The sequence below is a fragment of the Dermacentor albipictus genome, chromosome 9 (assembly GCF_038994185.2).
Source record: "Dermacentor albipictus isolate Rhodes 1998 colony chromosome 9, USDA_Dalb.pri_finalv2, whole genome shotgun sequence".
Lineage (NCBI taxonomy): Eukaryota > Metazoa > Arthropoda > Arachnida > Ixodida > Ixodidae > Dermacentor > Dermacentor albipictus.
In genome coordinates this window covers 121,971,911-121,996,344 of record NC_091829.1, presented here as the reverse complement: position 1 = coordinate 121,996,344, position 24,434 = coordinate 121,971,911, and the positions used below count along the sequence as shown (strand labels likewise).

The following is a 24,434-nucleotide window of genomic DNA, read 5'->3' as shown; positions in this document are numbered from 1 at the left end:
AAGCGAGGATTGTCTTCGTTCTCGCTTCAAAACAACCTACTGCTAAACAAGAATTTCTCACCAGTGCGCGCCAGCTACCTTGCTGGGCCGTCAGGACTGCGTCCAGAAGTACCTCACGGCCTACATGACGATCCAACCACTGGGCACCTAGGATTTTCCCGGACACTGTCGAAAATACAGGCAAGGTATAATTGGCCGTGCCTGACCGCCGATGTCGCCCGTTACGTCAAGATATGCCGAGACTGTCAGCGACGCAAGACCCCACCGACAAGTCCTGCAGGAATACTACAGCCGATCGAACCTCCTTGTCGACCATGCCAGCAGATTTGGATGGATTTGTTGTGACCGTTTCTGACTTCAACATCCGGGCATACGTGGATCGTCGTGGCGGCGGACTACCTCACCCGCTTCGCTGAAACTAAAGCTCTACCAAAAGGTAGCACAGCCGAAGTGGCGAAATTTTTCGTCGAGAACATCCTGCTGCGACATGGCGCCCCAGAAGTCCTTATCACCGACAGAGGGATGGCTTTTACAGCAGAGCTCACCCAAGCCATTCTGCAATAGAGCCAGACAAGCCACAGGAGGACAACTGCCTACCACCCGCAAAGGAATGGCCTCACGGAGCGCCTGAACAAGACGCTCGCCGACACCCCGCAGGGGCGTCGGCGTCAGCAGGCGTTTGGTGTGTTGCGACACCACGTACCCGAGCACACGAGGGTTGGACCCTCCCGAGCATAGCCGTGCGCGGCTTAGCCGTGTCCGGGGAAAAGGAGATCCTGGAGGTTGAGCCAATGCTGGGTGTTTGGACCTTTACGGCCTCCCGGCGGCGGCAACACACCTCTTTGGCCTCGGCTTCACGTAGAAGGCACCCCCGGACTGACCCACCCGGGGAAATCGGTAGTTGCCTTTTCCTGTCCCCCTCTCCACTCATCGTCTTTCTCCCTCACTTGGAATCTTTCCTGTCTTCTACTCACTTCAATTTTCTTCTTATTTTCCAGGCAGCAAGGGTTAACCGTGTGTATCTACCCAGCCTGGGGCAACGTTACTAGACTAGGTTCAGTTTTCAAACTCCCGTGACTGCGTGGACCCACCACCCATCTCGTGGCGCTGCTGTCGCACTTTGCTCGGTCAGCGCGGCGCGGACAGGGCGACGAAGCACTGTCCGTTGTTTATGCGTTTTGGCGCGTTGTATATATGCGTGTTTTGCTGCAGTCTCGGTGCATTTTTGCGACACTCTTATGCGTTTTAAATGCCCTGTGGGTTTTGAAGAGTTTACGGGCCGTATCATCCAATTTTATTTACTGACGCGAATGCATATTTATGCACCGTTCCTGCAGCGATAACTTACTTTGAATGTGCAAGTCTGCTCGCAAGGGAGCAAATCTCACGTAGGTTGCAACATTGCACTTGTGAATGCGGTGCCCTGATGAAAGAAATAGTGCTAGCTTCATTTTTTTTATCCCGAAATGAAGCGCTGAGAGTGTGTATATACCGTGTTTCCCAGCTAACTTCAGCCAGAGTTTTAAAATATGCGAATGCTGCGTAGCTGGGCACAACCAAGGTAATGTTTGCCGTGGCTTTGAGATATTCAAATTATAAATCCGCCCAGTTAGGTAATGCGTAGTTAATTCATTATTAATTAAAAGTTATCCAATAATTGTTAGTGTACTTGTTAATTCACTAATGAATAAATTAGTTCATCTATTTATGTAATTCGTTGCCACCACCAAAGGTCCAGGTTTCAACGACCGTGGGTTCGAGTGCCTTAACTCTATTTTAATTAACTGTGCCTTAATTAACTTCGCCTAATTCACTGAGCCTTGACTGGCCTCGTGAACTGCCTCGATTGGTTCGCTTGGGCTCCCGTGACTTTCTTGGACCATCGTGTGGTCGCGCTAACATCGCCTCATGCGTTCGCATTATCATTTAATTAGTACTAAGCAGCAACAGCTGATTACAACTACTAATCAGCTACTTACAGCTACTCATCAGCAACAGCTGATTAATATAGAGCGCAGTGGACGGCCGGGGCTGCTGCGGCTCTGGACTAAGGACTCCACAGCGCACTCTGGGGCAGCGCAGCAGCATTTTCACAGCTACGTAAAGTTTTTTAATCAATCTCCTAAACGCGAGACTATACAAACATTTGAAGACACATCGGTGAAAACACTTGCTGAGTACGTAAGTTGCGAAGTCTGGACTCAAGCCCCTTCGCCAACGCAGAGCTGCGCCCGCGTAGAGCTACTTGCGGTGCTCCCGCCCTCTGGCGGCAAACCAAGACAAGGGGCCACCCGCGATGTATGGCGCCTACGGAGAGTTTGACAACTGAACCTAGTCTAGTAACGTTGGCCTGGGGTACATATATTAGGTTATAGCGGCGTTGTATAGCTGACATCGACAGGTATGTTCCTAACCTCGTAGCGTCCCCTTGTTCGGCTCGGTGGTGGGTGGCTACCATCGCTGCTGAATATTCTAAGAATACATGGCAAATGCATTCCCCCCCCCCCCCCTTGCAGATCGTCCTTACAAAAGAGGGCGCACCGAAGCAATCTTCTATTTCACTTTGAAAACCACCACAGAAACGTTCCCACGCTACCATGTGATCCACAGTGAAGGATCTCTGCTAATGGGAAACTATCCCCATTCCTAATAGCAAAATGCCTAATAGAAAAAATCGGAGAACAATACAAAGCTTCAAAGATGTCAAGTGGGGACCTCCTCCTTGAACTCAAAACCAAAGATCAAGTTGAAAATCTCGCTGATCTCACCTGTGTCGGAGACATCAAAGTCACAATCTCAGCACACCGTTCGCTTAACACAAGCAGAGGCGTAATATCAGAAGATTTCCTAAACTTGAGCGATGAAGAACTCCTGGAAGGTTTCCAAGTACAAAATGTAATAAAGGTTCAAAGAATAACTCTCCGAAGAAAAGACGAACAAATCCCGGCCAAACACGTTATACTTACCTTTGGTACCAGTATTGTACCTACTACACTTGATGCAGGCTATCTTAAGATCAACGTAAGACCGTCTATCCCGAACCCGAGGCGGTGTTTCAAGTGCCAGAGATTCGGACATGCATCGCAATCATGCAGAGGTAAATCGACATGTGCAAAGTGTAGTGCCAATGACCATCAATCGGAGAACTGCAATGCTGCTCCACGCTGTACAAACTGCAAAGGAGAGCATCCAGCATATTCAAGATCTTGCCCCTGCTGGAAGAAAGAGAAAGAGATAATTGCAATCACAGTGAAAGAGAAGATTTCCTTTTATGGAGCAAGAAAGAAACTAGCACACCTACCTCTAACAACCTACGCCAGTGCGGTGCGGCAGGGGACAGCACCGCAGTGGTCTCAGGAGTCTACAGGGACCGCAGTCAGTGGCCCAGTAGTAACTCCATGCGTCCCCTTGGTGGCAGCAGCCAGTGCTGCTCCATCATCATCACCGTCACAGACGGGCCTGCAGACCCCGGTCCCACAGGGCCCCAGGCTAAATCGAACTCCCAGGCCTGAGACGCGCGTCTCAGCACCCGGTGTTCGATCATCCAGCGCCTCGGAGAAGGTTATGGATGTCGACACCAAAACTCCGGCGTCATCGACGCCAAAACATCAGCGCTCTCTGGAGCGCATTAAGAAAGACAAACTGACAATAACTACGCGAACAAAGGGACCGGTAACCTGAACGATTACCGTTCTTCCAATAGTACATTCCCACTAACAAATGTCACCTACAGTTACTTAGCACATATATGTAAATTACCATTCTCAATTCTGCCACTATGGCTTTTATCGTGCATTGGAATTGTAGAGGACTGATTCGCAATTTAGGTGACATAAAAGACATAACAAATAACTTTTCGCCAGTCGCATTTTGCCTACAGGAAACAAACTTAGGCCCTAAACACACTCAATTCCTTAAAGGCTTCACCGTTGTCCGAAAGGACCGCGAATGTTCCCACCGGTTGTCAGGTGGAGTGGCTATAGTCGTGCAGGGCGGCACTCCTACCCGAAATGTCCCATTAAATACATCTTTATAGGCCGTAGCTGTCACCATTCTATCCTACAAAACAATCACCATTTGCTCACTATATATTCCACCCCACACACATTTTACTATCAAACACTTAGAAAATTTAACAGATCAGTTATCGGAGCCATTTGTCTTAGTAGGAGATTTTAACGCTCATTGTACTCTTTGGGGCAGTGTCAAAACTGACTAAAGAGTAACTCTTTAGTCAGTTTTGACCACATGGCGGTACGGAATCTTGAGAGACCTGGCTGACATGGGAATTCGCGGAAGAATCCTAAATTGTCTATGCGATTTCATGTCAAACCGAACATTTCAAGTACGTCTTGGCACAATACTCTCGCGCACATTCACACAAGAAAATGGCGTTCCACAAGGTTGCATTCTGAGCACGACGCTCTTCATAGTCAAAAGAGTGACTAAACTCGTTGAAGATTTTATTCTGTCAAACGATATCTGTCTTTTAAGCTCATGTGCGCCAACTTATTTCTCACCGACTTCCCGCACTTTTAGTTGTTTAGATTTAGCTTTTTGTTCACCCTCTCTTTTTACTGATTTTAAATGGGAAGCTCTCGACACACCATATGGTAGCGTCCACTTACCCGCACTCATTAAACACCTATCATCACCACAAACCCTAGTAACTAGACCACGCCGATGGAAATTACAGCTCGCTGACTGGCAGGTTTTTATGCAGAACGCGAAACTGGAAAATGTCTTGTCGCCAGAGCTCAGTATTGATGAAGCTAATAAAAAAATCACTGAAGTCATAATCACAGCGACAGAAAAGGCGATACCGCAGTCTTCCCGTATTGTGCGCAAAAAGCTAAATCCTTGGTGGACGAGCGAATGTACCAAAGCCGAAAAAGAACAAAATAAGGCCTGGGGAGTTCTACGAAGGTACCCCACTTATAACAATCTTCTAAATTTCAAACAGGGCAAAGCCAAAGCACGATACATTCGAAGAAATACAGAAAAATTATCATGGCAAAACTACATATCTTCAATCAATAGTACAGTCACATCAAAACGAATGTGGGACCAGGTGAGGAAATTTAGAGGAGAGTACTCATCATACACTATACCACTACTTACATGTCCAAGCACAGAAACAACACTACAGGACCAGGCCAACTTATTAGGTAAACACTTTCATAACATATCCAGCTCAGCAAACTATTCAAGTACATTTTTAAAATATAAAGAATCAGCTGAGAAAGAGAGGCTGCCTACCACTGGGGCTTCAGCTGAAATGCCCAATAAACCCCTCACAATACATGAATTGAACAGAGTTCCCTCTGCTGGTAAAAAAACGGCAACAGGTCTTGACCGTGTGCACTACACGATGCTGGCACACCTATCCCAAGCATCGGTAGGGGCACTTGTTGAATTTTTCAATAAGATATGGGAGTCTGGGGTAATGCCCACAGATTGGAAAAAAGCGGTAGTAATTCCTTTTCTAAAACCTGGTAAACCCGCTACATCCCCTAGCAGCTATAGACCCATTGCACTAACAAGTTGTCTAGCCAAATCTTATGAGAGCATTATAAACATAAGACTCACATTTATCCTAGAAACAAGAAACCTAATAGACAAACACCAGTGCGGATACAAAAAGGGCTGTTCCACCACTGACCATCTCGTGCGACTAGAGCATGAAATACGTGACGCGTCCCTTCACGAGCAATACTGCCTCGCGGTTTTCTTTGATTTTGAAAAGGCATATGATACCACATGGCGGTACGGAATCTTGAGAGACCTGGCTGACATGGGAATTCGCGGAAGAATCCTAAATTGTCTATGCGATTTCATGTCAAACCGAACATTTCAAGTACGTCTTGGCACAATACTCTCGCGCACATTCACACAAGAAAATGGCGTTCCACAAGGTTGCATTCCGAGCACGACGCTCTTCATAGTCAAAATGAACTCTGGGAATAAAATCATCCCATCATCTCTTTGCACTCAATATATGTCGACGATTTGCAAATGGCTTGCCGCGCCTCAAGCTTACCCACCTGTGAATGACAACTACAAATAACGATAAACAATCTTACACAATGGGCTAACAAAAATGGTTTCCGGTTCTCAACACACAAAACTGTTACAGTTCTCTTTTCCCAGAAGCGAGTGTTACACTGTACTCCAGGTCTCACATTGCATGGTACAACGCTACCGGTAAAAGAACACTATAAATTTCTAAGTGTAACGTTTGACACTAAACTGAACTTTCTGGCCCACAATAACGCAACCAAAATTGAAGCAAACAAAGCGGTAAATATCCTCAAGGTTTTATCACATAAGCACTGGGGATCTGACCGAACATGTCTACTACGTATATACCGGTCCCTTGTACGTAGCATCCTCGACTACGTTAGTGTAGTTTATGGTGCAGCTAGGCAGTCCTACATCAAGCGACTTGATCCAGTTCACAATCTTGGCCTACGACTGGCGAGCGGTGCCTACAGGACATCGCCTGTACAAAGTTTATACGTTGACGCTAATGAGCCTTCATTACAGCACTGCAGAGCACAACTTACACTTTGCTATATACTAAGAATTCGGTCATCACCACAACATATATCCTACAACATCGTGACACAGTGCCAATCACGAATACACTACACAAATAAACCAAACATGATTCGGCCACTCATCTTAAGACACGAACAATATTGTCAGACCTATGATGTTCCTCCCGAAGCCCTGCATGTTGCCGAAAGACCAGCAAGATTGCCCCCGTGGTGCAATTTTACACAGCTGTGTGACTGGACGTTAACACATATAAAAAAAGACATTCCACAAGAGCATATAATACAAGAGTCCCGAGCTATCCAAGAAAAATAGAAAAATTACACAGAATTTTACACTGACGGCTCTAAATCACAAGAATACGTAGGTGTCGGGATCGTAACAAAAAATTGGGAAAATAGAAATTCGCATAAATAATCTTTCTTCAGTCTTTACCGCCGAAGTTTATGCGATATGGATGGCAGTTAAGAAAATTACTTCCGGCAAGCAGAAGAATGCTATCATTTATACCGACTCGTTAAGTGCCCTAAGAGCCCTTAATTTAAACTCCGCGTCTGAACCCCTGCTTGGCCATATCTTAAACATAGTGTCTAACAAAAAATACGAAGGAACCATACGATTCTGCTGGGTCCGAAGCCATGTTGGGATAGCAGGGAATGAAGCTGCAGATAGAAGCGCATCCATGGCAGCGCACAAAAGCATCACACACATAACACTTCCATACAAAGACAGCATCAGAGCGGTTCGTAAGGCCCTAGCGGCAAAATGGCAACAAGAATGGAACTCGTGCGTAATAAACAAGTTACATATAACTAAACCCCTGCTTCGAGACTGGAAATCATGCACTCACCAAGAACGGTCCTATGAGGTAATGTTATGTCGACTTCGAATTGGACACACGCATCTAACACATAACGTTTTACTTCGAAACGAAAGTCCACCAACATGCGAGAAATGTCACGAAACGCTCACGGTAACCCACATCATTATATCATGCCCACACACTGAAACACAGAGACAGAAACATTTCAAAAATTTGTATCATTACATATACCTCTGCACCCTGCCTTAATATTGGGCGATGACCCACTATTGCCATTCACTAACCTGTTGTTTTTAGGCGAAACCGATTATCTACATCGACTTTAAGGTAATACAGCAATAACTACCTTAACATTGGATCTTATACTGTCCTGTGACTGGCGCAGCATGGCCTTAGTCGCTTTTGCGTCATTAAACCCGAATTAACTAACTAACAGCTCGCCGACATGCTAGCAATGTACGTCGACGTCGAACACAAGACCTGGGATGCCATCCTGCCGTACGTAACATTCGCTTATAACACGGCAGTGCAAGAAACAACGCAGATCACGCCGTTTAAGCTGCTTTACGGCAGGAACCCGACGACGACGCTCGACGCCATGCTGCCGCACGTCACTGACGAGGAGAAGCTTGACGTCGCTACCTATCTCCAGCGCGTGGAAGAAGCCGGACAGCTCGCCCACCTGCGGATCAAGAACCAGCAGAGGACCGACAGCCGACACTAGAACCTCCGACGACGCTTTGTCGAGTACCAGCCCGGTGACCGTGTTTGGTTATGGACCCCGATACGCCGACGAGGACTCGGTGAGAAACTACTGCGACGCTATTCCGGACCCTACAAAGTCATCCGACGTATTTGCGCACTGGACTATGAGGTTGTGCAAGCCAGCATTTTGCATTCACAGCGGCGCCGCGGACGATCTAAAGTCGTCCACGTGGTGCGTCTTAAACCCTTTTACGGACGCTGACGAACTTCCCTATTTTGTTGTTTTCGTTGCTACGAGTGATTTGCGCTATTGCTTTTTTTTTTTGCTTGCAGCATCGCGTTGATGGCCTCTTTAAGAGGGGGGTATGGAGTATTGACACGTGTACTTGTCTTCATTGAGTGACACGTTTCACCGCCTAACAAATGTTTTTGCACAGCGCAGGACGCGCTTGCATGTGTCGGAAGTTTCTGAAATGTTATCGATGGTTCCATCCACTGTCTGTGACCGAACCTTGTGTAATCTGATTGCATGTGGGCGCGACGGGAATAATGTTGAGCTTTGTGGAAAGTGTGCGGCTCTCCACGATTAATCTGGAACATTCGACGATTGATGTGTAAAAGCCGACGCGCTTGACCCGTTGATCGGATTTCAACGACCGCGGATCGTGCTCGCCGACACCGTTGTTCTTTGAGTGTAGCCTGTTTTTGAGGGCACAGGTTCGCCCAAAAAAACGTCCGTGTCGTTATTAAGGTTTTGCTGCCTTCTTAACCATCACTGCCACGTGGCAATACAAACAAATATTTTGTCGGCCCGCCAAAGCCGTGATGCTTTTGAGCGGGACTGGGCGTTGCTACGGCCCAGTCACAGTCTTGACACAGTCTTGCGCTCTGAGAAGGGAGGAAACAATATTGAGAAAAAAAATAAAAATAAAAAATAAATCTGCAGGCCACCTCTGGTTAGTACAACCAACTTTGGGAAAATTTCCCTAGCTTTTGGTCTTGTTGAGGCAAATAGAAACATCTTACAAAAATATAGGGAAATTTCGAGCCGAGACATCGAAACAGCAGATCCACTGACGTGTGGCGTGTTTGATTTCAATCACCACAATTTAGCTTCGGATTGAGAGGAACCGTTGTTGGGCTAGTTGGTCTAACGTAGTTACTTCCAGATATAGCACAGAAAAGTACACATACACACGAGGACACGAAAGACAAGGACAAGCGCCCTGCTACTAACCGTTTATTTGAAATGACACACACTTCAAATTTATAAAATGAGCCACTTACAAGTGCCACTCCCCCTTTGCCATCATCTGAAGTGATGAATAATTGGCCCTATGTAAAAGAATAGACGCTTCTCTTATACAGATATTTGAATTCTTGTGGATAAAGGATGCTTCTGAATCCACACGAGCTATGTAATTTCCGACTTGCCTAAGATGGTAGTTTCACGAAATCGCTCCTAGTAATCGCACGTAGTGATATGAGCAAACAAGTATGCATATTCGTCATCTATTTTCTTTGGTTTTACCGCATGCCCCTTAGCCCGTTCGGTTTGGCCGATGCACACATTTCCGCAGTACAAAGAAATGGAATATACAACTCCTGCTGCACACCTAAAGTTGGGGTGTTAACGCCTAGTTTGGCGGCCTGGTTTGGCGTCAGCGCAAATTGGAGGGAAGAACCTAGAAAGCTTATTAGGAAACGTAAAGACCACGGGAATACAATTTCTGTTTGCAGCCTTCTTCAGGTTCGGCGAGGCTTTATGCACGTAAAGCATGATTAAAGGTCTCGCCGTGTGTCGCTGAGTCTCCCTCCTTTCCGTTCGTGCTCTGTTCTTTACCTACTGCAAGAGAGATTCGGCCCCCACACTAACAAACTCAGGGAATCCCGCTGCCAGTAGGCGGCCAATCTGATATTTGGCAGCTGTGTTGCATTCTATGCGGGCACGGCTTTCGGTGCGCAGTATCCAGAAACTGAAACGCGATGCCCCTCGTTAGTGTTGTAGATTGGGCAGAGTAAAAAGGCAAAAGACACTTCTTGGCTCGTGGGAGGTACTTCTAACTTGCATGGTCTACATGAAACTTGGCTAATGGCTCATAGGGCCGTGCCAACAAGCTGTTGCGTACTCCAGGGTAGCGTACCGTACTGCTGCCGCGAAGTAGCGGCGCCTGCCTACCGAAGCTCGACCGACATTACTTATTGGGTAGCGTGACGTTGTCGGCGGAATGCAGTCATCCAGTAGACCATGGCGACCGAGCAAGGGCGAGACGATTTGCTAGTGCGAAACTTGCACGGTTTATTCAGAGGTAGTTGAAAGAAAATAAGAAAAGCATGAACTAAATAAAAGTACACTTCGGAGCCCCTTAAAAAGGCTCTCTACAAGTGTGGGCGGGATCTTGCTTCCGTCGATGTCACGTGACAGGCACAAACAGAGGATCCCTCCTCCTGCATTACCAAGCAAGGAAAGAAGTCAACCCTCATTTCGACGAATCCTGGTAGAAGGCCCTTTGTGCGCAAGGTGCCTGACGTTAACCCTTGCAGGAGAAGTCAACCCTGATTTCGGCGAATCCTGGTAGAAGGCCCTTTGTGCCCAATGTGCCTGACGTTAACCCTTGCAGGAGAAGTCAACCCTGATTTCGGCGAATCCTGGTAGAAGGCCCTTTGTGCCCAATGTGCCTGACGTTAACCCTCGCAGGAGAAGTCAACCCTCCTTTCGACGAATCCTGGTAGAAGGCCCTTTGTGCTCAAGGTGCCTGACGTTAACCCTCGCAGGAGAAGTCAACCCTCCTTTCGACGAATCCTGGTAGAAGGCCCTTTGTGCTCAAGGTGCCTGACGTTAACCCTCGCAGGAGAAGTCAACCCTCCTTTCGACGAATCCTGGTAGAAGGCCCTTTGTGCTCAAGGTGCCTGACGTTAACCCTCGCAGGAGAAGTCAACCCTCCTTTCGACGAATCCTGGTAGAAGGCCCTTTGTGCTCAAGGTGCCTGACGTTAACCCTCGCAGGAGAAGTCAACCCTCCTTTCGACGAATCCTGGTAGAAGGCCCTTTGTGCTCAAGGTGCCTGACGTTAACCCTCGCAGGAGAAGTCAACCCTCCTTTCGACGAATCCTGGTAGAAGGCCCTTTGTGCTCAAGGTGCCTGACGTTAACCCTCGCAGGAGAAGTCAACCCTCCTTTCGACGAATCCTGGTAGAAGGCCCTTTGTGCTCAAGGTGCCTGACGTTAACCCTCGCAGGAGAAGTCAACCCTCCTTTCGACGAATCCTGGTAGAAGGCCCTTTGTGCTCAAGGTGCCTGACGTTAACCCTCGCAGGAGAAGTCAACCCTCCTTTTGGTGAATCCTGGTAGAAGGTTGGGCGAAATTCCTGTCGCCACGTGGTGTCAGACGCCAACCCTAACAAAGCCCACGGCGAAAGCAGTTCCTTTGGATGGTGACAGGGACATTTACGGAGCGGGCGCAATGGTTCCCTATCCCAAGTTAGTTCCACAGAAATTCCCCACGTTTGGCTTCCCGGCACAGCTTATAAGGGCAACGTGAGTTCCTTCAAAAGCAAAGCTTTCCCAAAGTGTTGCAAGGCCATGGGAATTTGTCATAGTCATCAGCCGTTGTGCCATACCCAAGACAGTGTAGGATAGGCTCACCCGTTTTTTGAAGTCGATGCTCGTCGCGCAGACCTCGGCGCAAATACAAGGACTTGAAAGTTCCAGAGGCAAATTTCTCTGCAACTGTTAACTGCTCCACTGACATCACCCTCACAAAGCGGAACTTAGGAAAATGTTAAATTTTACACAGCACAATTTGCTGGGATGTTCTAACAATAGCGGTTTGTATTGTTCAAAATTTTCACATGAGCTTCAGACGCCGTTCAAGAACGCCTAAAGTCTCAGGTTCAGCTCATCTATATATGTTCGGACCATCTTTTTGTGTGTTTTTAAGTAAGGTTACAGCGTCTTCGCCCTTTAAGCGTGCTCATTAAGGGTGAGGTAACGATGGGTAACTTAATGTCCAACTTACCTTTGAGGCCCATATCACAGCTATTACTTGCTTCACCGACGCCTCTGTTTTTGTTAAAAAGGCCCTAAAACGTAAAATAAAAGTGATTAAGTGCGCTTCCGTACGAAGCATCCATGTCGTGTACGCTATACTGGCAAACAACTTTTCTTGCCCGTCAAGCGAAAGCTATCGGTGACGGTGCTTCTGCACATGACTGTATCTGTGCGCAATGTAGTACGGACGCGCTCGGAACCTCGCACAACCCCTTTAATTTAGTTACAGTGTACTGTAATATATTCCACTAAACTGCACTTAAGTCAAGGCAGGTACAAATACTTCGGCGTAAATGAATGTTTTTTGTTTGTCCCAGCAATTCGAATTAACAGACAACGAGGGCAGATAAAATACTTATGCTTTATTTTTTTTTATTCTTCCCTCAAGACCGAAGTATTACAGAGGGTAGTGGATAAGAAACATATACATAAGTAAATAACAAAGCAGCAGAAGGTGGTTAGGTATTACAGGAAAATTTATTAGTTATTTGTATCCAGGAGTGATCTTGTCTGATAAGGCCGAACGAAACTTTGAGTTGTTCTTGATTGCGACAACCATGCCAGGAAGGTGGTTCCATTTCTGCAAGGTCCTAGGAATAAGTAAGTCGTGACAAGTTCTGGTGCGGCATTGAATTATTCTAACCTTATGGCTATTTCCAATGCGAGAGTAAATGTGGTAAGAGATGATATAAGATTATCACGCAGGTAGGAATTGTGGAAATATAATTTATGAAATATATCACGGCGAATGTAAATCTAAAAATAATGAGCAAGATGGAAGTGAAACTTCCACATTACGCGTGCGGTGAAGCAGTGCCTGATATTGCGATCAAATTTGCATTCTTGCATTCTTTATGCGTGCCAAGTGCACTTTACAAGGGCAGTTCCAACTTTTTACCCTGCCGGACAGCTGTCGCCCTCGCGAAGTCGCAAGACTGAATCCAGTGAGCTGTTTTATGATTTAAGCCTCCGTGTGGTCATCCTTGTCACAGTATTATTTAAGTATTTTTGTATGCGTTTGGTTGGGTTGGAACCGCTAGGAGGCCACGGAGTGCGGACGCGCGTCGAACTGGCTACGCAAATTTTCTATGGTTTTCAGCGAATTCTCTACAGCTATCCTGTTCGCTGTATTCCCAGGTACTTGCGAAAGTTCTACGGACTCTCTCGATACCAGATTTTGGCAGGTGAGCCCGGCCACTTTTCGAAGATTTCCCGCGTCGCCACGTCGGCACGACAGCCAGGCTGGTAGACAAGGCACGGTAGGCCTAAGCGTCAGCGGAGCCCTGATCCTCTGCGCCAGCTCCCGAGATGGAAGTCACGCAAATCGAAGGGGAAGAAATATCGCCGACGGAGCTCTGAAAACAGCAGGGATGGTGCGAGATCAAGCGTAACACCTAGAAGGTGGCGGGAGAGGACGACCCGGCGACGAACCAGCAAGCCACGACAGCGTTCTCCAAGGAGGCGTCGTCTATAAAGAAAGCGACGCACTACGTGCGAAGATCCCCATGACGAGCAGAATGCCGAACCTACCCACAGACGACTACAAGATTATCGTGCGATTCCGGAACGGTATCAACGTGTCGAACTACCAGAAGGTCCGCGTCCATTGCTGCATGCACAACGTAGCAGGCATGGTACGTGAGGCAGCTGAAGAGGACAGCGTTTGTCTCAGCGAGCGTCAAAACGTGATAGTGGTGAGCCCTCCGTCAGAAGATCGCGCTAGACGATACGGCAGCATTTGCAAGTTGCGCATTGGCGACCGCGAGTTCGAAGCAAGCGCCTTCAGAGCGGCTCCGGAGAACACGTCAAAGGTATCATCAGGGCATATCGCTAGACCAAAAGCCGGCGGACGTTGTTAGAAATCTCGTGAACCAACGTAGACAGACAGACAGACAGACAGACAGACAGACAGACAGACAGACAGACAGACAGACAGACAGACAGACAGACAGACAGACAGACAGACAGACAGACAGACAGACAGACAGACAGACAGACAGACAGACAGACAGACAGACAGACAGACAGACAGACAGACAGACAGACAGACAGACAGACAGACAGACAGACAGACAGACAGACAGACAGACAGACAGACAGACAGACAGACAGACAGACAGACAGACAGACAGACAGACAGACAGAAGGACGGACGGACGTAGGGACGGACGGAAGGACGGTCGGAAGGCCAGACAGACAGACAGACAGACAGACAGACAGACAGACAGACAGACAGACAGACAGACAGACAGACAGACAGACAGACAGACAGACAGACAGACAGACAGACAGACAGACGGACGGACGGACGGACGGACGGACGGACAGACGGACGGACGGACAGACAGACAGACAGACAGACAGACAGACAGACAGACAGACAGACAGACAGACAGACAGACAGACAGACAGACAGACAGACAGACAGACAGACAGACAGACAGACAGACAGACAGACAGACAGACGGGCGGGCAGACAGACCGGCGGACAGACAGACAGACAGACAGGTGGACAGACAGACAGACAGACAGACAGACAGACAGACAGACAGACAGACAGACAGACAGACAGACAGACAGACAGACAGACAGACAGACAGACAGACAGACAGACAGACAGACAGACAGACAGACAGACAGACAGTACTTTTATTCATATCAATTCTCGTACACCAAAATCAGGCCTACCAAAGCCTCACCAAGGGCTTGAGTGGCAGTGCCTGGCAGACAGCAAACATTAGCAAAACAAAGGAAAATAGAGATGTTGCAACGAACTCGACAAACAAACAAAAAGAAAGCTTTAACAGCACAGAGAGACAGATATAGAGACATAACTATTACGACATCAAAAGGGATGACAGTAATGCAAAATTAGGACATTAACACTCGATGAAATCATTATGGGGTAGGAATTAAGCAACGCGGAGACATATGGCAAAATATTTTTCGTGGTGTATTTTGTACTCATGCGGAATGCACTAGGTGGCATACTATTGAAACAGGCAGGTACATAGTATTGACGTGTGCGCTTTCCGTACCGAGTTGAGGAGCAAGAAATGCAGTAGTGGTATTTTGGTCTTAAATCACGTGCAGCAACATGTGGAATGGGGAACAGACTGTACCAGAAATGTTTAAGCACAATAGTTTCTGTTAATAAAGCGTAATCGTAACCCGAACGTCCTGTATACCAAGCGCTTGGGGAACACGAACAACGTGGTCATCCTCTTTGACGGCTACTACGTGCCCCGTTACGTGAACTTAGGCGGGATGTTGATGAGGTGCTCTCTCTACAAGAAACAAATTGACATGTGCAACGAGTGCGGTCGTCTGGGATACAGGACCAACGTGTGCCCCAACCCTAACGAAAAGAAGTGCCGCGGGTGCGGATGCAGCAACCCGCCCGACGATCATCGGTGCGAACCAGTGGGCCAACTGTGTGGGAAGGGTCACCCCACCTGGGGACCGCAAGTGCAAAGCTAAGTACAAGACACCGTAGCTATAGTCAAGCGACGACAACGGGAACGCAGAATGCGCGAGGAGGCTGCGGCCGCTTACGGCAGCAGCAGCACCTACGACTACGGAGAGCTGCCAACGACGCCCCACACTGAGACAGCCGCTCGGCCTCGAGGGAGAGCCGTGCGCGTAGCCGCACTCGCTCCCGCGCTCGTTCTCGAGCCCGCTCTCGCACCGGCTCCCTCCCCGCTCGGTGAGGCCTCGCAGCACCTCGATGGTCCGTGCCAGCTATGCAGCTGCAGCTTAAGGAGGACGAGGATCCAACCCCCCATCCAACCCCCATAGGTGAGCTGGGCGGCGGTCGCCTCCGGTGGCGCGCCTCGTGCGCCGCTATCGCGAACATAGACTGCCATTAATAGAAACCTCGGAGCAACTAGAAGCAGCAGTAGCGCTCAGAGTAGCAACTGCGGAACAGAACGCCTGTTACAGAAGCGACGGGATCAGTTAGAATTCGTCATCCAAACACTACAGCAGAAAAATGCTAGGCTAAAGAACGCAATTAACACGTTAAAGGGGGCCCCAACAACCCCCTCTCCTCCTCTTCTGACCAAACCCGTCGCCGCAGACGCGGCTGCTTAAACGGTCGAGAGCGCGGAGGAAGTCATGAAGGCGCAGGACGCGCAACCAGCTCCTACCAAACGCAAGGCGCTAGACCCGGAACAGTCGACAGACTCGAAGACAAGGTATACGCGATGACGACGCAATGAGCGCAGCAAACAGCGCAACTGAACCGCGCAGTAGCTCAGCAAACCACGCAAACCCAACAGCTGAGCAGTGCAATAGCACAACTGACTCAAATAGTCGCGACGCTGCAATAGCGGATAGACTATATTGAAATGCGGCTCCCGGGAGGAGTGGGTCGCCTGGTACGGACGACTGGGAAACCGTACCTTAGGCCAGTACCAGACGAAGAGGTGCAGGATCAGCCGGACGGTAAATAATAATGTGGACAGTCACCGTGGCTCGACACGACACCACACAAACACAACGCCCACGACAGCGTAACACACAGAACACGTACACGATCTGGCAGTGGAACTGCAGGGGTTGCAGGAGGAAACGGGGGCATCTTCAACAATTCCTACGCAACCAGGAATGATAGGATGAAATACTATTTGAAGAAACCAACGACCCGGCCAAGCTTGCCTGTTACAAAGCGATCGACGAGGCCGTGACCGCGGGAGCACCGCCGGCCACTGCAACACTAGTAAGACGCAACCTCACCGTAGCGCAACGCGAACTCAAGAACATTAGGATACCGCACGTACTGATCGAGCTTATTCCGACGAAAGGGCGCGGCCTGTTTGTATTGAACATGTACAGTAGACCCAAAGGCAAGCAGCTGGCGACGGGCCCTTAATCATCGCGAGTGATTTCAACGCGCCTCACGCGTCGTGGGGATACGCGCACGAAATGCTCAAGGGTAAGCCCCTGTGGGAAGACGCGCAGAATGAGGGGCTGGAGCTCATTACAGACTCTTCCATGCCCACAAGCAAGGGCAACAGCGTATATGCGGACACTTCGCCCGACCTCACGTTTACCAAGAACGTCGTTGGCACGCGGTGGCATAACACGCAGGAGAACTTGGGTAGCAATCACTCGATGACCGAGATCCAGGTGGATGTGGGACCGCACTACCATCGCCACGGCCATCGGGATGGCACCAAGGGCAACCGCTATCGGCTGTGGAATGGGACGCGTTCCTCAAAGCCTGGAAAGAGCATAATCGCGACAGCGAGGCAATCGACGACATAGAGAGCTGGACCGCGAAGCTAAGGAAAGACGTTGAAGCGGCAACGCGGCAAGTACTGCAGGAAGTACAACTAGAGGTGATAGATAGTAAACTCCTACGCATTTGGGAAGCCAAGCGCAGCCTGTAAAACAGGTGGAAGCGTCAACGACACAATCGAACGCTACGCAGACGCATAGCACGGCTAAACATGGACATAGAAGAACATGCATTGCAGGTATGCGAAACGCAATGGGAGGAGACGTGCAATGGTATAGAGAGCCAGCTAGGAATGGCCAAGACATGGCACCTCCTCCGGCATCTCTTGGATCTTGAGGAGCCCAAATCAGCGCACGCGCATAAGATCAACAGGCTAGTACACGACTACGAAGGCACGTCCGCGGATTTTCTAGAAGCCGTGCGAACCCGTTACGTCTAGCGCCGTCGCGCATCCGGTGTACGCGGGGGAGAGGAATGCGCAGCTAGATGACGACATTAGCGTAGCAGAGCTGAGGGCGGTACTACACAAGCTCAACAGAAAATCGGCGTCGGACCACGAAGGTATAACCAATAAAACGCTCCACAACCTATACGACGAGTCGATAGAACGGCTGACAGATTACATTAACGTGTGCTGGAATGCAGGCGCGATCCAACACGAGTAACCTATGCCGCGTCAACTTGCCTGGATTTGTTTATCACCAATGTTTCAACGGCTATCATAAAAGCCGGCGTTCTTTCATGTAACCTGAGCGACCATATGCCCGTTTTTTTCTGTTTCAAACGATGCACTGAAAAAAACAGACAGCGCCTTTTCCCCAGCCAAGTGATTACACCAAACCGTCTCGAAACGTTTCGCAGACAGATTCAGTTACTTGACTGGAGCGATGTATATGCCACACAATGTGCACAATCAGCATATGAGGAATTTCTACGTATTTTCATCACGTGTTACCAGGAAAACTTTCCTCTGCGAACTAGACGCAAGCGATCATCGCACATTCGCAAACCGTGGATCGCGGATGACCTCTTTCGCAAAATAAAGTTTAAAAACATGCTCTATAACCAGTTTGTTAAGTCTCGTAATATAACCGATCTACACATATTTAAACGCTACCGCAATAAACTAACAAATGAGCTTCGGAAAGCCAAGGCCTCTTATGAATATGAATACTTCATGTCTTGTCAAAATGATAGTCGCAAAACTCGGAAAAAACTAAATGTTCTGTTAAACCGAGCGCCGTCGTCGCCTGCAAATATTGAGATTTTTGAAAATGGCATTATCATCCCGGATGAAATGCTTCCCGATTACTTTAATAATTTCTTTGTTAATGCAGCTGGTTCATGTGTGCACAGAAATGCCACCCGCTATGTTCAGGTCAGGTGCCCCGATAGTATATTCTTATATCCTACTACTGAGTCTCAGCTAGTCCATTTATTTTCTGAGTTGCGTAATACCACGTCGTGTGACATTGACGGCATACAGATTACACCTGTAAAGCATGTCTTGAACATTATATCGCCTGTTTTAACATACATTTACAACCTCTGCCTGACATCTGGGGTATTTCCTGCCAAAATGCAGACAGCTAAAGTACTTGCTCTGTTTAAAAAAGGCAATAAAACTGTGATATCTAATTACAGACCCATTTCCATACTTCCAGTATTTTCAACAGACTTGAAAAAATAATATTTCGGCGTATTTCAGATTTCCTTGAAAAACATAACCTGTTCACTGACTGTCAATATGCTTTTCGAAAGGGACGGTCAACCCAGCTCGCGTTACTAACACAAAAGGAACAAATATTGCAAAATTTTGAAAACAAGCTGCTCACGCTCGGGGTTCTTATCGACTTCAGTAAAGCATTTGACTCTATTAACCACGAACTTTTGTTAAAGAAGCTAGAGTACTACGGTATTCGTGGTATTGCTTTGGATATAGTGAAATCTTATTTAAATCAGCGGAATCAACTCGTTGAAATTAATGGCATCTGCTCCCAGTTCAAGGAAGTAACAGTTGGTGTTCCCCAAGGAAGCATATTGGGCCCCCTGCTTTTCAACATATACGTTAATGACCTTGTTCTTGTCGATAGCGAACCTAAATACATTATTTATGCAGATGACACTACGCTCCTTTTTTCATCGAACAACGTTGAAAGGCTGGTTTCAACTGCAAACTCTGTTCTTAAAAAAATACACACATGGTCACAGGATAATGGCTTAAGAATTAACACTGACAAAACAAAAGCTATTTTATTTCAACCAAAAAATAAAGGTGTGAGCTTAGAGACCGACATTATAATAGGTTCTTCAAGAATTGAGCTTGTTCAGTCTGCGAAGACGTTAGGCGTCTTTTTTGACAGCCATATGTTATGGACTAATCACATCGACTTCCTTGGAGGCAAACTTGCGCAAGTAGCTGGGGCGCTCTTCAGCTTAAGACCGCTGCCACGCAAGGTCAAACTTCTTTTGTACAACGCTCTCTTCCTGAGTCACGTACACTACTGCTGCCTCGTGTGGAGTACGACGTCTGCTACGAATATAAACCGGTTATTCTTGCTTCAAAAAAAGGCAATACGTAGTATCTGTAATGCTTCAGTAGACGCTCACACTGCACCTCTATTCAAACAGTTGAATTTACTCACACTGCATTCTCTGTCGCAGTTGAGGCTGTTACTAGCCTATCGCACAGAAGCAAAACAAAGCCAGCCATACATCACATCGTTAGCACAGCTAACTAGAAACAGAACAGAATACAGTACACGGTCACCTGAACACTGGTATGTGCCGCACCCTCGCACTAACTATTCTCTTCAAATGTTGTACCACCGCTTACCACGCCTATTAAACACGCTTAAATGTAACAACATAGATGTCACCTCCTGTCCTGTATCGCATCTATATGAGCATTTCAGTGACATTTTGAAGACGATTTAATGTGTTGTTTGTGACTGTTTTTTGAAGTAGACTGTCGTCACACATCTCAATTTGATATTAGCCTCTGTCAAATCATGTCTTATTCTTTCCTACAATGATTACCTTGTTCTATTGCTGCTTCTTTTGTACAATACTGTAAACTGTGGATTCGCGTAGTTTTTATGATGTGTAATGTTTTTCTTTTTTTTTCTTTCTTTTGTCCATTGCACTTCTGTTTGCTGGCATACTGTCTAAGCCAAGTTGTCATTGTCTTTTTTTTTCGCTTATGTATTGTTTTGTCGGTTCTAAATCAGTGCCTGTGCCTTCTGCTGCTGCCCTCAGACCGGGTTTAAGACCCGTCAAGTTGCTGCGAGCAACTTTTTCCTTAAATCCCCCATAAATTGTACGTTTATGGAAATAAAGGCATTTGTATATTATTTGTATGCCGAGCTCGTGGAAAATAGCGCTTGTGCCGCAAAGTTGACGCACGCATGACTGAGTCAGACAAGGTTTCCCACATCCTGAAAGGCCTTGCCGATGACGCCTTCAACTTGCTCGTTTGCAACGTGGCGACGGTGGATGCCGTTATAAAAGAGTGCCGGCGCCTGGAACTTTGCCCGTCTGCCCGTCTGCCAGTTTGCCCGTCTGCCAGTTTGCCCGTCTGCCCAACACCCCAGCGACATCTTCCTGTGACGGCACTCCTCGTCCCAACAACACTGCCCCTGATACCAGGATCGTCCGGCGTGAGATCGAGGCCGCCTATCCGGCTGCCTTCGACTCCAGTCCCACCAACGCATCTGCAGTCACGGTTTCCCTGATCCAGGCAGTTGTCCGCCAGGAGTACGAAAACCTGGGTCTTCACACCATTTGCTCGGCCCATCGCCCTCATACCCACCCGGCTTCTTCGATCCCGCCCCGTCCCGCACCTTCTTACCCACCATGCTTCCGCAACCCATCTGAATGGCGCACTGCTGATGACAAGCCCATTTGTTTTCCCTGTCATAGAATCGGGCACATTTCTCGGCACTGTCGTAGTCGCTGGAGTTCCCCCACCCGGTCTACTCATACTGCCTACTCTCGCCCCCCAGGTGGCCCTTCTCGTCCCTATGTCGCACGCTCCGATAATGCCGCCGCTGATTCTCCTGCACCGAACCACCCCTATTCACGTTCGCCTTCGCCCCAACGACGACAATCTCGCTCTCCCCAGCCCCGTCGCTCCTATTCGCCGACTTCCTTCGGACGCCGCTCCCAGCCGGAAAACTAGACGATGCAGCGCCTCGAGATGACGCTGCATTGCTCCCTACGCCGCCAATGCCTCTATTGACGTTGCCCACTCATCTGAACCTTCTTGACATGCAAGTCGATGGTGTTTCTGTGTCTGCACTTATGGACGCTGGGGCGCATTTGTCGGTAATTAGCGCTGACCTTCGTAACAGGCTGAAGAAAATTATCATGCCCACCACGACGCCTGTTGTCCGTGTCGCCGATGGCTGAACAGCCCCCGTAATTGGTATGTGTACCAGCCGCGCCTCCTTCGCCGATCGTTCCACTATTGTGCTATTCACATTCATCGCCCACTCTCCCCACGACATCGTCCTCGGCTTAGACTTCCTCTCCGCATATTCTGCTCTCATCGATTGCTCCGCTAGTACTGTCCGCCTTCACCTGCCTGTTCTGGATGTCGCTAAACCACACCCCGGTCGCCTCAGTTCCGTCGACTTCGTTCGCTTGCCACCTTTGGCACTGACTTACGTTGACTTAGTGTCATCCCCGCCAGTTTCCGACGGTCACTACACCGCAACTCCTATGCAAGATGTCCGTACACACGAGATCACAGTACCTCATACCGTTTTATCTATTACGGCGAATTGCGTCTGCCTGCCAGTGGTCAATTTTGGCTTCACGACGCAAGTGCTGCCACGCAGGATGTCTCTGGCGCAGCTTTGCTCATTCGAGGATCACTCAGTAGAATCTATTGCAGTAGACGACAATTCATCGGAACCTCCTCTACCATCGCAGTCGGCAACTTGTAGCATCGCCGACTTAAAGAAAATGATTGCGCGCGACTTGCCGTCCGAGCATGCTCGTGAGCTCTACCGCATTCTGTTTTCCTACCACCATATGTTTGACTTTAACGATCGTCCTTTGACCCAAACGACAGCTGTTAAACATCGCATTAATACCGGCGATGTCCCTCCTATTCATCGCCGCCCGTATCGAGTGTCACCGGCTGAGCGTCAAGTTATTCACGCAGAAGGTCACAAATTCTTGCCAAGAACATTATAGAACCGTCATGTAGTCCATGGACGTCACTTGGACTGGTCAAAAAGAAGGATGGCTCATGGCGCCTTTGCGTGGATTTTCGGCACCTTAACAGGGTTACCAAAACGGACGTGTATCCCCTACCTCTGATTGATGACGCCCTTAACTGCTTCCACGGTACTCGCTAATTCTCCTCTATTGACCTTCGCTACAGCTATCGGCAGATTGCCGTGGACGATCCCGACCGCGAAAAGACTGCCTTTGTAACACCCGATGGTTTTATCAATTCAAAGTGATGCCGTTCGGTCTATGTAACGCTCCTGCCACGTTTCAACGCATGATGGACTCCCTTCTTCACGGTTTCAAATCGTCCACGTGCCTGTGCTACTTGGACGACGTTATAGTATTCTCCCCAACGTTCGCTACGCTCCTCGAGGGCCTCTCATCAGTTATGGACGTTTTTCGTCGAGCCGGCCTGCAACTCAGCGCATCGAAGTGCCAATTCGGCCGTCGTCAGATTACCGTCCTTGGACATCTCGTTGACGCGAACGGAGTGCAACCGGACCCAGGCAAGAACCATGCTGTTACGCACTTCCCTGTTCCGAAGTGCGTCAGGGATGTGCGTAGCTTCATCGGCCGTTGTTCGTACTTCCGCCATTCTGTGAAAACTTTTGCCGCCATAGCACGACCACTAACCGAGCTTTTGAAGAAAGGCACCGCTTTCCAGTGGGGGGATAACGAGGCCTCTGCATTCTCTCATCTAATCGACGTTCTCACAACGCCTCCCGTTGTGGCCCATTTCGATCCTTCTGCGCCTACCGAAGTCCGTACTGATGCCAGCGGTCACGGAATTGATGCAGTACTGGCACAATGCCAGTGTGGCCACGAACGTGTTATCGCGTACGCCAGCAGGCTCCTCTCACCCGCGGAGCGCAACTATTCCATCACTGAGCGGGAGTGTCGGGCATAGTTTGGTCGCTTGCGAAATTCCGCCCATACTTATATGGCCGACGCTTTTCTGTTGTCACAGGCCATCACGCGATTTGCTGGTTATGCTCACTGAAAGATTCTACAGGAAGACTCGCTCGCTGGGCCTTATGCCTCGATGAATATTCGAATACTGTCACCTATAAATCTGACCGACTACACAAGGACGCTGACTGCCTGTCTCGCTACCTGGTAGACGAGCCTGACGACGCCGATTGTAGTACCGCCAACGGCATTTTCTCTGTGTCTGCCTTCGCTAACATCGCCGATGAGCAGTACCGAGACCTATTGCTGCGAGCACTTATCGAGCGTCTGCGCTCTACACACACCGACGCATCCATTCGCCGATATGTCCTCCAGAGTGGCATTGTGTACCGAAGGAACTTCCTCCCTGAGGGCTCTGATCTTCTTGTTGTCGTGCCAAAACATCTACGACAGACTGTGCTCTTTGAAATGCATGACGCACCCACTGCAGGACATCTTGGGGTAACCCACACGTACGACCGCGTCCGCCGCCGCTTCCATTGGCCTGGTCTCGCTCGCTCCGTCCGACGCTATGTTGCTGCCTGTGATCCCTGCCAGCGTTGGAAAACACCTCAGGTGCTACCTTCCGGTCACCTCCAGCCGATCACCTTCCCTGTAGAGCCGTTCTTTCGTGTTGGATTAGACCTCCTCGGTCCCTTTCCCACGTCATCCTATGGGAACAAATGGGTAGCCGTCGCAACTGATTACGCCACCCGATATGCTATCACGCGGGCTCTTCCTATCAGTTGCGCCACTGACGTCACAGACTTTCGCTTGCGTGACATCATCTTGCTTCATGGCGCCCCGCGACAGCTGCTTACTGACCGTGGTCGAAACTTCCTCTCGAAAGTTATCGCCGACATTGTGTG

General features: G+C 48.7%; 1 protein-coding gene across 3 annotated transcripts in view; it reads right to left on the bottom strand.

The window, feature by feature from the left end:
- Positions 1 to 24,434, bottom strand: part of LOC135912586 (uncharacterized) — a 254,346-nt gene that overhangs the window by 171,147 nt on the left and 58,765 nt on the right. For all 3 annotated transcript variants that reach the window (XM_065445081.2, XM_065445082.2, XM_065445080.2), the window contains exon 5: positions 12,103 to 12,166. In XM_065445081.2, coding sequence (XP_065301153.2) covers positions 12,103 to 12,166 — 64 coding nt within the window. The remainder of the gene's footprint in view (positions 1 to 12,102; positions 12,167 to 24,434) is intronic.